General features: G+C 40.8%; 1 protein-coding gene across 6 annotated transcripts in view; it reads right to left on the bottom strand.

Annotated features, from left to right (window-relative positions):
* Positions 1 to 13,264, bottom strand: part of rbbp8l (retinoblastoma binding protein 8-like) — a 104,072-nt gene that overhangs the window by 20,224 nt on the left and 70,584 nt on the right. For all 6 annotated transcript variants that reach the window (XM_073061947.1, XM_073061945.1, XM_073061944.1 and 3 more), the window contains 2 exons: positions 13,038 to 13,146; positions 11,908 to 11,969 (listed from right to left, as the gene is read on the bottom strand). In XM_073061947.1, the coding sequence (XP_072918048.1) occupies positions 11,908 to 11,969; positions 13,038 to 13,146 (171 nt within the window). The remainder of the gene's footprint in view (positions 1 to 11,907; positions 11,970 to 13,037; positions 13,147 to 13,264) is intronic.

Below are 13,264 nucleotides of genomic sequence, written 5' to 3'. Positions count from 1 at the left end.
TTCTCTGTACTCTTCAGAGACTGTTCTGCGTGAAAATCCCAGGAGATCAGCAGTTACTCAAACTACCCCATAAGGCACTGTTATGAATGTACCACAGCTCTGAGGGGCCGAAGGGTGCGTGGGTAGCCCCCCTCCTTTTTGAGAATCACAAGATCACTATTGAGTCAATTCAGGAGACACAGGAAATGAGAGAAAGACATGCAGAATCCACAAAAGGGTTAGAATGTGTCCTGGCCTCTGAAAGGCGGACCCATTGATACCGGCTATTGTCTGTTGGAGACGGACTTGTGTATTGCATCCTGGACGATGCAATCAAAGCCCCAGGCAATGAACCAAGGAGGAGGTTGGTGGAGGGATTGCATCATCCCCAACCTGATTGACACCTGAGACCCTGTGAGTCAAGATAAAAAGAGGGTCTGTGGGAACAGCCCCTCAGACGCACCAGAAGAAACGCTAGCGATCCTGTAATAGCGAAAGCCGGTGGAAGGCCACGTGTGTCCGCTTCCATTTGCCCGGAATCGGTGACCTTTTCCATGGAAAAATGGTTTTTAGCTAACAACGGGGAACTCAACTCTCAACGACTCTCAAAGGATTGACATCATCAACAGAATGGGCAAGTTTAACCCGTCTCTCTCTCTCTCCAACAATTGCCACACAGGGTCCCCAACGGCGGCAGCCTGTATGAACTGAACGAACTATATATTTCCATTGGACAATTCATTATCCCCTAGACAACGATACAGCTTATTTCTTATTGATTATTATTATACCCGCGCTTTTAGATTTAGTATTGATGACGTATATTATCTGTGTGTTTGCATTGATATTAATTTTGTGTATTTCTATCAATAAATACTGTTAAACCTCTCTATCTTTGCTGGTAAGTGACCCAGTTACGGGGTACGTAACAATTGGGGGCTCGTCCGGGATTTGATACCAAATTGGGGAGCCAGTGAATTGGGCTTGTAAGTCCGAACTTGGATCTGGTTACGCGGGTAGCCAGACGGGAAACCAGCAAAGATGGACATGGGTGAATTTATAGGAAACCCGACTCTGGAGGCGCTAGAGGCAGCCACCAAATCAGACTTGATAAATTTGGCGAAGGGGTTAAACCTCATAGAGGTGAGGTTGCCAATGAAAAAGCGGGAGGTGTGAAAGGCAACTCAGTATTATATTGGGAAGAATGTGTTTACAGCTGAGGTATCGGAAAATATCCCTAAAAAGGTACCAGCTAGTGGGACGGCTCAGTTAGAGTTGGAGAAATTAAGGTTGGAACATGCAATTAAGTTAAAGCAGCTGGAAGCAGCTGAGAAGGAGAAAGAGAGGGAAAGAGCTGAGAAGGAGAAAGAAAGGGCCGAGAGAGAAAGGGAGCATGCGCTCCAGCTAAAGGAGTTAGAGGTGAAACAGGAGCAGGAAAGAGCTGAGAAACAAAGAGAGCACGAAATTCAGTTAAAACAGCTGGAAGCAGTTGAAAAAGAGAAGGAAAGGGCCGAGAAGGAGAGGGAGGCAGAGAAACAGAGGAAACATGCCTTGGAGATGGAGAAGTTAAGGCAAGAGCAACGGGTTCAGGGGTCAGACCGAGAGGAGCGGTTTAATGTTAGTCGGGAGTTGAGGTTAGTACCTCCGTTCGAGGAGACGGATGTTGATAGTTATTTCTTGCTTTTTGAAAAAGTGGCAGTGAATCAGAAGTGGCCCAGAGAACAGTGGGTGGCGTTGTTACAAAGTGTGTTAAAAGGGAAGGCACAGCGGGCATATATGGCATTGTCCATGGAGGAGGAAGAGGAGGAGAGTTATGACAAAGTAAAGGTGGCCATTCTCTGGAGTTATGAGCTAGTACCTGAAGCGTATAGACAAAAGTTCAGAAATTTAAAGAAAGGGTGGAATCAGACGTATACCGAGTTTGTCTATGAGAAGGGTGTGCTCTTGGACCATTGGTGCACCGCAGAAATAGTGGACGAGGATTATTGGCGTCTCAGGGAGTTAATTCTGATTGAGGAATTTAAAGGTTGTGTTTCGGAGGATATCCGGATGTATTTGAATGAGAAGCCGAATAAATCCATCTCAGAATTTGCTAGGTTCGCAGATGAATATGCCCTAACCCACAAGACAAAGTTTTCCTCGAATAAAAGTTCCCAGAGAGTCCGTGGGAACGATCGAGAAAGCCCGCCGGCTGAGGCAGAGGTCCCGCCGGGAGCTAGTGGTAAGATTGAGGGGGAAAGGCAAGATGGCCAGAGATTTCCGGGCTTGACCTGTTTTAATTGTGGAAAGGGGGGGGCATATTGCATCTAGGTGCTTTGCTCCGAGGAAAGAGACAGGAAAAAGGAAAGCAGCAGTCCCTATTGGATGTGCCGTGGTAATCAGTAAATCGACAAGAGAGCCCCGGGTAGACAGAGTATGAGAAGGGTCTGAGATTTGTATGTCAAACGGAACCGTGTCTGTGAGGGAGGGAGGCACCCCAGTTCCAGTACGGATCTGGAGAGACACAGGGGCTGAACTATCATTGATCAGCAGTAAGGTACTAGATTTTGGTCGCAAGACGGGAATGGTAGCTGTGAAAGGAATAGGAAAAGGGACGGAAATGGTGCCCTTGCATAAGATCATTATGAATTGTGAGCTAGTCTCTGGACCAGTTGAAATGGGGGTGCGATCAGAATTCCCGAGAACTGATGCGGATGTCCTTCTGGGTAACGATTTAGCCGGTGGTAAGGTTTGGTCGGCAATGACGCTGACAAAACAGCCTGTGAGTGTTGAGGCTCCACCCCTAGATTCCAAGATCTATCCCGCATGCGCGGTCACTCGCAGCATGTCGAGAAAGGCAGCTGAGAAAGAGAGCAGTTTAAATCTGGCCAGTATCGATTTGGCCGAGACATTTTTACCGACTCTGCACCACGAGGGTTTGTAGGGTGGTAAAACAGAGGGTAGTAAAGTGAAAGAGAGTAAGGGAGAGGAGATAGACCTGCCCTTAGCGAGGAATGAAGTGCTAGAGGCACGAAATGGAGATGAGAAACAGGTAAAGCTGTTAAAAGGTCCAGAGGTGGACATGGATGATCTGTCTGGTTTGGCAGAACTGTTTGAAGAAGTTGAAAATTCTAAAGGTGTTCCCGATAATGAAATGAGGGCAGTCCTAGATGAAAAGGATGCCCTTACCTTGAAGAAGTCTGCGGGGTTGGCAGATGAGGTTGTTGCAGCCCGCGGGGTTGAATTTTCTCCGGAAGGGAGTTGCTCAGAGAGCAGCTGGGAGAATCAGGGGAATTTAGAATTTGGACCGGGTACGGGTATTGAAAGCCTGGAAGAGGCAAATGTCCCGTTTGAGTGTGTCCAAGATGTGGATGCACGTGGTACTGAACCTAGTAATGGAGCTCAGAAAAAGTCTGAGGTATTTGATTCAGTTGAAAAGGAATGCAGTCCTTGTGGGTCAGATAGACTTGGTTCAGTGAAGAAAGGGTTAACCTTGGTAATAGTGGGAAGTGAGAGTTCCCAGGTGTTTGTGCTCGAAGGGGTGTTAGAAGTTAATGCGGAGATCAAATGTGGGGAGATGAATATTATCATTGAAGAAAATGGGAAATATGTAGTTCCCAAATCGAATGAAGAAAATTTAAAACCCGCGGATCACTTACAGGTTGAGTTGGAAGATGACGGGGCCCCCCATGCTATTGTTATTCCAGAGTGTGGTGTGAAAAGGCAGAATTTGAAATGCTGCTTGAACAAAGAGTTCGAACTGAAAACTAATAGCCTGAAGGGTCCTGAAGAGAAAGCTAGCAACTTGCGTAAAATTAAAGAATTGGGTGGAAATTCAGAAGATGGTCTAAGTTTGGGACACAGTGTTGATAAAATAACTCCTATGAAAGAAGCGGGCAAAAGCCTATTTTGCCAGGTTACCCGAGCTCCCCACGTGGGAACTATCCGGAAAAGAGACGAGGGTTAATGGGGATGCCATTTTTAAATAGCAGAAACCGGTTTTAAGGGATTTCGACAAAGTCTGTGAATAATAAAAGACAAACCCCATGGAAGCCTGCCTGTTAAGTTTGAAAGCAACCTAAAGATTAGTATTTGCATGGACTGTTGTAGTATACCCGTAAGCTAAGATCACAACTCTTTAGTTTTGTTGGCTAAAGAAAAATAAGACTTAAAAATAGGTGGTTATTCAATTGGAGTCTGATGCTACAAGACTTTAGTAGGGTACAAGATGTTAAGATATTAAAGGAAGTGACATTTGTAATCGGTAACCATCTAGATACTGAATTGAATGTATAACTGTATTACTCTGTAAAAGAAAAGCTTTTGTATTGTGTTAGATTCTAAAATCCTGTAAGACTCTGTACTACTTCGTTTTCACCACTGGTGAAAACGCTTTGAAGAAAGGGGGTGTTATGAATGTACCACAGCTCTGAGGGGCCGAAGGGTGCGGGGGTAGCCCCCTCCTTTGTGAGAATCGCAAGATCACTATTGAGTCAATTCAGGAGACACAGGAAATGAGAGAAAGACATGCAGAATCCACAAAAGGGTTGGAATGTGTCCTGGCCTCCGAAAGGCGGACCCATTGATACCGGCTATTGTCTCTTGGAGACGGACTTGTGTATTGCATCCTGGATGATGCAATCAAAGCCCCAGGCAATGAACCAAGGAGGAGGTTGGTGGAGGGATTGCATCATCCCCAACCTGATTGACACCTGAGACCCTGTGAGTCAGGATAAAAAGAGGGTCTGTGGGAACAGCCCCTCAGACGCACCAGAAGAAACGCTAGCGATCCCGTAATAGCGAAAGCCGGTGGAAGGCCACGTGCGTCCGCTTCCATTTGCCCGGAATCGGTGACCTTTGCCACGGAAAAACGGTTTTTAGCTAACAACGGGGAACTCAACTCTCAACGACTCTCGAAGGATTGACATCATCAACAGAATGGGCAAGTTTTAACCCATCTCTCTCTCTCTCCAACAATTGCCACACAGGGTCCCCAACGGCGGTAGCCTGTATGAACTGAACGAACTATATATTTCCATCGGACAATTCATTATCCCCTAGACAATGATACAGCTTATTTCTTATTGATTATTATTATACCCGCGCTTTTAGATTTAGTATTGATGACGTATATTATCTGTGTGTTTGCATTGATATTATTTTTGTGTATTTCTATCAATAAATACTGTTAAAAATAGTACCATCAGACTTCAACGGACCTCTCTATCTTTGCTGGTAAGTGACCCAGTTATGGGGTACGTAACAGCACCAACAATAATTCCATGGTCAAAGTCACTTAGATCACATTTCTTCCCGTTCTGGTGTTTGGTATGAACAACAACTGAACCTCTTGACCATATTTGCATATTTTTAGGCATTGAGTTGCTGCCGAATAACTTGCTGTTTAAATATTTGCATTACGAGCAGGTGTACAGATGTACCTATTAAAGTGGCCAGTATGTGCATGAAGGCATCTACATATTTACTCATAATTTAAAGGATGGGTATATATATCCTTCTAAAATCATAGAACTTAGAACATAGAACATGTACAGTATACATCAGTATGTACACAGTATGTCACCCCATACAACCTTGAGATTCATTTTTCTGTGGTCATACTCAGCAAATCTATAGAATATAATGCACTGCCTCGGAAGGCAGTGGAGGCCAATTCTCTGGATGCTTTCAAGAAGGAGCTAGATAGGTATCTTATGGATAGGGGAATCAAGGGATATGGGGACAAGGCAGGAACCAGGTATTGATAGTAGATGATCAGCCATGATCTCAGAATGGCGGTGCAGGCTCGAAGGGCCGAATGGTCTACTTCTGCACCTATTGTCTATTGTCTATAATAGTAACCATATCAGGATAATCAGAGTCAGGTTTATTATCACCGGCATGTGACGTGAAATTTGTTAACTCTGCAGCAGCAGTTAAGTTCAATACATAACCTAGCAGAGAGAGAAAATAATAATAATAATAAAGAAAGAAAATCAATTACATATATTGAATAGATTTTAAAAGATGCCCAAAAACAGAAATACTGTATATCAAAAAAAGTGAGTTAGTGTCCAAAGCTTCAATGTCCATTCAGGAATCAGATGGCAGAGGGGAAGATCAATCAGAAGACAACAAACTGTGCAAATGCAAACATAAATAAATAGCAATAAATGATGACAACATGGAATAACAAGATAAAGAGTCCTTAAAATGAGATCATTGGCTGTGGGAACATTTCAATGGATGGGCAAGTGAGTGAAGTTATCCCCTTTTGTTCAAGTGCCTGATGTCCTTTGTGTTTATTCTCTCTTGTCTCTTCACACATCACATTTTAGATTCCTTTCCCTTTCCTTTGATCAAAAGAAAAATACATGGCCTTTTCCAATTATTCATGGCTACAAATTTCCTGGTTACAATCTAGAATCCTTTTAAAACTCTGAAATTGCCTCTGCAGTGCCATTATTATTTTTTCCATTTTCAGGGATAGACACTTTTTTGGTTAAAGACAACATTTATTCTCTCTCCACGATTGATCTTAAACTAACCACCTAGTTAGATCATATTATAGGGTAGCTAAAGCTGAGTGACATAAAAGAACAGGTTTGGTTTCTCTAATAATCTGGTGACACGTGTGGATTTGATTTGGCACAAACCACACATTTCACTGCATGTATCGATATTTTGATGTACATGTGATAAATAAAGCTATTCTTTATCTTCCTTATCTTTAGACTATAATGCATAGAAGGGAAATTAAGCCATTCAGCCCATCAAGGCTGCTCTGCCATCTTTAATCTAGTTGTTATCCAGTCATTGTTTACTGGTATTAGCTTTTTATTCCAAATCATTTTATGTACTGGGATTCTAGCTCTTGTTCCCAAATCAATCATGCAAATCTGGTTATTCTAGTCCAGTAACATAATCACTTTGATTCTGTGACCCAAATCTGTTGCTGGGGCAACTATCTCAAGATGTTCTGAGGCTGAGTGGGGCGGAAAAGGGAAAAAGAGAAATATGATCTTGCTGGTATTCTTTATCTGAATGCCAGTCTTGTGTGAAGGAAGAGCAAATTTCAACAACTCACTTGTGTTGAAAGAAAGAAATGAAAATGGAAGAGAGAAGAATTTTGCTGTAAAACAGGCAACACACACAAAATGCTGGAGGAACTCAGCAGGCCAGGCAGCTTCTATGGAAAAGAGTAAACTGTTGATGTTTCAGGCCGAGACCGTTCATCAGGACTGTGCTCTTTTTCATTGTTGTTGCCTGACCTGCTGAGTTCCTGCAGCATTTTGTGTGCATTGCTTGGATTTCTAGCATCTACAGATTTACTCTTGTTTGTTGTAAAACAGGTCTGGTTACGTCATTGCGTTCTGGCTACTCTTTGTTCTAGGATTTCTTTTGTTAGTTTGCAACGTACAGTACCTCTACATTTATTAATCTTGCACAATGCTTAAGACTGTACTAGGGCCAGATCCTCAGAAGATTGCCAAAATTTGGCATGACATCTAAAATGCTGAAAAACTTCTAGAGATGTGTGGTGGAGAGTATATTGACCGGCTGCATCACAGCATGGTATTGAAACACTATTGCCCTTGAACTGAGAATCCTATGAAGGGTAGTGGATACGGCCCAGTTCATCACAGGTAAAGCCCCTTCTCACCACTGATCACATTTACATGGATCGCTGTCGCAGGAAAGTAGCATCCATCATTAGGGTCCCCCGCCACACAGGTGATGCTCCCTTCTCCCACTGCCTTTGGGAAGAAGGTACAGGAGTTCAGGACTCTCACCATCAAGTTCAGGAACAGTTATTACCCCTCAACCATCAAGCTCTTGAAACCAGTGGGGATAACTTCACTCAGCCTCGCTTGTCCCATCAACGAACTGTTCCCACAACCTATGGGCTCACTTTCAAGGACTCTTCATCGCATGTTCTTGATATTTATTGCTTATTTATTTATTATTATTTCTTTTTTTTCCTGCACAGTTCGCTGCCTTTTGCTCACTGGTTGTTTCTCTCCCTGTTGGGATTGACTGAGTATGCCCACAAGAAAATGAATCTCAGGGTTTTATAAAGTGGTACTTGTACAATAAATTGACTTTGAAATTTGAGACCATACTTCTGGCTTGTAGTTCCTGCAACCTCAGAGTAGAATTTGCATATTCTCCCTTGATTACATACATTACTCCCACAGGCTCTAGTTTCCAGAAATGTGCCGACCGGTAGGTTGGTCACTGTCCATTAATCCTTGTATAGGTGGCCGGCAGGTGAATCAGAATGGAGAGAGAATAGTTTACAGGAGAGTGGAATTGATGGGATTACTCCGAGAGTCAGAAAAGCCTTGTAAGCTATTGATCTCCTATTTAGTACTGAAATTAACTACGTTAATCAATTTTCCCTGTATATGTTATTATGCATACCAGATTTAAGACCATAAGACCATAAGAGATAGGAGTAGAATTAGGCTATTCAGCCTATTGGTCTGTTTGCCATTTCATTCCCATGGCTGATCAATTTTCCCTCTCCTGCCTTCTCCCCTGACTTATCGCTCCCCAATCAATCTCCAAGGTACAATCACACACTGTGTAATATTAGCAACACATTACAATCTAATTTTAATTGCTGCTCTATCTCACCCTATCAGAGAAATCCCTTTTGTCCTACCCATTGCCCTCCGCTCTTTCTCTGCTGTCTGGACTAATTTGCCCCTCTTTTTCTCAGTTCCGATGAAGGGGTCTTGGACTTGGAGCAATCAACTACTTTTCTCTCCACAGGTGTTGCCTGAAATGCTGAGTCACAGATTCACAGAGTCAGGGAGAGATGCAAGCACAGAAATGGGCCCTGCATCTCTTTGAGTCTGCGCTGACCTGCAAGCCTACAATTTTACGTTAGTCCCGTCCAGATAATTAATTCACCCCACTTTCCCATTAAAAGGAATTTCCTCCAGCATCTTCTATTTAATTACAAATAGTTGCTGAATGACCTTGCCACTTACAGCAATTACTTATCTGATTCAGCACTCCTTGTGAGAGTCTGATCAACTGTATGTCAATGAATGAATCAAAATAAGCTTGGCAGGCAGGACAATGACATTCTGTGAAGTGTTTGGAGTTTAAGAATAGGGAGATTTTGTTATACAGGTGTTGGTGGGGCCACAGGATATAGTAGAATTGGAGGGAGTCCAAAGGAGATTCATCAAGCTAATTCCTAGGATATAAAGGTTGTCCTGTCAAGAGAGGTTAAGCAGAACACAGAAGATAAGATATGAGAAGATATGAGTAAGAGTAAGTCACTCAGCCTCACAATGTTTCCCTATCATTCAATATGATCACGATTGATCTCTGCTGACCTCAAGGCCTTGTTCATACCAGTTCTCCATACCTCCTAATTTGGGTCTATATTCCTGGAGTTTAGACAAACGAAAGGAGAACACATTCAAACATAATGGGGCTTTACAGGGTAAATGTTGAGATGTCCTCACTGGTGGGAAGTCAAAAAAGTGAGGGAGATAAACTGCAAAATAAGGATCAGTCATGTAAAACCGCGGCTATATGGAGATTTCTTCTCTTTGAGGGCAGTCATTCTCTGGAAATTTCTGCCCACAAAGATGGTGGAGGCCAGATCATCAGTAATATGGGTATTTCAGGTTGAGTCATAGAGTCATAGAAAATTACAGCACAGAAACTGGCCCTTTGGCCCATCTCGTCCGAGCCGATCCATTTAAACTGTCTTGTCCTATCAACCAGCACTCAGAGCATAGACCTCCATTCCCTTCCCATCCATGTACCTATCCCTTAAATGTTGAAATCGAAAGTGCATCCACCACCTGTGCTGGCAGCTCATTCCACACTCTCAGCACTCTCTGACTGAAGAATACTTCCCCTCATATTCCCCTTAAATATTTCACCTTTCATCCTTAACCCACGATCTCTAGTCACAGTCCCACCCAACCTCAGTGGGAGAAGCCTGTTTGCATTTACCCTATCTATACCTCTCACAATTTTGTATATCTCTATCAAATCTCCCCTCAATCTTCTATGTTATAGATAAATATTTGAAAGATCAAGGAGTTGAGTGTGGTTCAGATAGTCATTATCACATTGAATGACAGGGTAGGTTTGAGGGGCCTGGTGGCTTACTCCTGCCCTTATTTTATTATGTTCTAATAAAAAGACTAATAATCTTTAAGCATATGCTTTCAGTAATCTGATTGGTATAAATTTCTACAGGAAGTTTAAGAAATTATTTTAACTTAAAGTCAAAATTAACATAGTTAATTCTACGGTCACATTATTGTAACATTTATAATGGTAAAGTGACAAATAAAAACTCTTTAGCAGTTTTGGAAATCCGAAACAACAGAAAATACGAGAAATACATATTAGGGCAGTGAACACCAAAGTGGAAATAGCAAGTTAATGTTTCAATGATGTACCTTTATTCCAAAATGAATACTGAAGTAAAGCAATTATTTCCTGTTCATTTGTTTGTTTTCAGTGAATCTGAAATATTAACCTATATTTTCTCCAAAGAAGCTGATTAACTCATTCATTATTTCTGGTATTTTCTGAAATTATAATAGAACATGTTTATTTTTATTTATTAGGTGTCTTATTCCCCCAATAGAATTGTTTATCAGCAGATTCCTTCTTTACATATTAAAATCTTTCTGTTAATTATTCTGAAAAATATAGCCTAAACAGAAAATTCATTGGTACCCTAAGTAAAAGCAACTATGTTTGGATTTCTAATAATATCATAGATCCGAGTATCTGTAGAACTTGACCTAAATCCATTGCAAACACATTTATCATGTTGCTGCAGGTGATGATCAGAGGAACATTACATAAGTATTAATAAGTATTAATTCCCTTCGGGGATATAATCAATTGACCTATTTTATATAACGTAAACTTCATCCAACAGTAAAGCAATGCTTCTTTTCATATTGGGTTGTTGAATAATCAGCAAATATACACTCAGTGGCCATTTAGGAACATCTGTCCACCTGCTCATTAATGCAAATATCTAATCAGCCAATCATGTGGCAGCAACTCAATGCATTAAACTATGGAGACATGGTCAAGAGGATCAGTTGTTCAGACCAGACATCAGAATGGGAAGAATGTGATCATGGAATGATTGTTGGTGTCAGATGGGGTGGTTTGAGTATCTCAGAAACTGTTGCTCTCCAGGATTTTTCATGCACAATAGTCTTTAAAGATTACAGAGAATGGTGCAAAAAAAACCAAGCAAAAATTCAAATGAGTAGCAGTTCTGTGGGTAAAAACACCTTGTCAATGAGGGAGGTCAGAGGAGAATGACTGGTTAAGGCTGACAGGAAGGTGACAGTAACTCAAATATCCACATGTTACATAAATAGTGCGCAGAAGAGCATCACTGACTGCACAGCATGTTGAACCTTGAAGTGGATGGACTACAGTAGCAGAAGACCATAAACGTACACTCAGTAGCCAGTTTATTAGGCACAGGAGATATCTAATAAAGTGACCACAGAGTGTCGATGTGCCGGCAGCAAGTGGAATGAAGATGACCAATGCTGTGAATGCAACACAGACGATTAACAAACTATTTCAATGAATGAGAAAAAAAGCAGGCTCTGTTTGAAAACATGAAATTTGATTTTCCTCTATACAAAACTCCAAGATGTTTAGTTAATATAAAGTCAGTAGGAGGAACTCCTAGTGCATTCTTTCAAAGCCATAATAATTCTCTGGTGTTACAATAGTATCCTGGTCTCACTGTGAATGGCTTCTAAATGTGAACATATTATTCCCAATTTATACTGTTAAATTTCAAACAGTCATGTAAGAGGAAGCACTATGAAAGCACATGAAAAAACCGTGAAAAACAATTCTTTGCATTCTAGTCACAATAGAGTTATGTGGATCAGATTATCTCTGAGACGTAAACTCTGTACCAACCTCATCTTCAGAAGGATCATGTGACTCTGGCTGGGTGTTCAAAAACTGGAGATGCACTTCCACTGGGTGAAGAAAAAAAACTTAGTGAATTGCACTGGAATTTATAATATATGCATACATTAATTTGGCAGAAAGCAAAATTCAAATTTTTGACTACTTGTATTTTTTGTTTCTAATAAAACAAATTCAACACTTAAGTTCTTGGAGAATTACAGTTGCAGTTTTGGAAAAGAAAATCTGCTGTATTAAAAATACTTCTGTGGTTTCAAAATCATACAATCTTTCTAGCATTTTAATGTGATACACAGTACATATTCATAATGAAGCCCATTTATCAGCAACTCCAAGTGAGCAACACTATTAACACAGATAAAAAACATGAATTCCTGACAGAAAAAAATAGTTATTTGATAATATTAATTTTCTTTTGGGAAAGCTACAAGTGAAGTTTCCATCATACATATGCATATTGATGTGTGACATTAATAAACATCAGTTAAGTTACCAAGAGGACAAAACACAGATGTTTTGCCATTTGATTATAAGCATGTCATCTCTTGCATCATGTCAGTAGTTGTTATAACACATATATATCATGCATAAAAAAATAATTTTATTCTTTCGTTTAGATAATCCATTGTAGCGGAAGTTTAAGTATGAGAATTAGGTATTGCAAATTCATTACAAACCGAGGTAGTTTTCACCAATGTTTCCTCTAAGATGTGCACATGTGTGCGTGCACAAATCTTTTGCTACTAGTGCACAAAGGAATTTAAACTGCAGGGAAAATGTTATCACCCTCTACTCTATCGGCATGTTAAGTATATTTCATGATTGCTCACAATCACATTTCCTTTTCTGGTTTATGACGTGGATGGTGTTGACAACGTGGAGTTTGCAATGATTTGTCCGCAGATTTCAGAACTGGCTGTTTTTATTGAAGAAATTATTCAACGCGCACATGTTGCTGTCACTGGGCAAAAAATTCCACAGCACAAGATTATTGTGCACACTAGAGGGAAATTACAAATTAGAGGGAACATTGGTTTTCACCCATTTTTTAATACAATCTGAAATTGAAGATTACAAACTTAAAATTTCTGTTAACTTTTGTAAATTAATATTCTTACCACTTGGATTTCCACCATTCGTGGTTATGGGTCTCTTTGTGCATAGTTTCATTTTAATTCTTGGACTTTTGTCTGTCTCTCTGGAGTTAGGAGTGCTGTCATACTGTGCCTGTAAACAGAGTATCTGATCCTCCATCTCAGCTCATAAGTATAATTCATACAATATATCAATACTTACTCTACTTAAGTTAGAAACTACACCAAACTGCAGGATAAATTTTGTGGTG

This window comes from Hemitrygon akajei, chromosome 11 (genome assembly GCF_048418815.1).
Source record: "Hemitrygon akajei chromosome 11, sHemAka1.3, whole genome shotgun sequence".
Lineage (NCBI taxonomy): Eukaryota > Metazoa > Chordata > Chondrichthyes > Myliobatiformes > Dasyatidae > Hemitrygon > Hemitrygon akajei.
The sequence above is the reverse complement of the archived record's forward strand: the minus strand, read 5'-3'. Positions and strand labels throughout refer to the sequence as shown.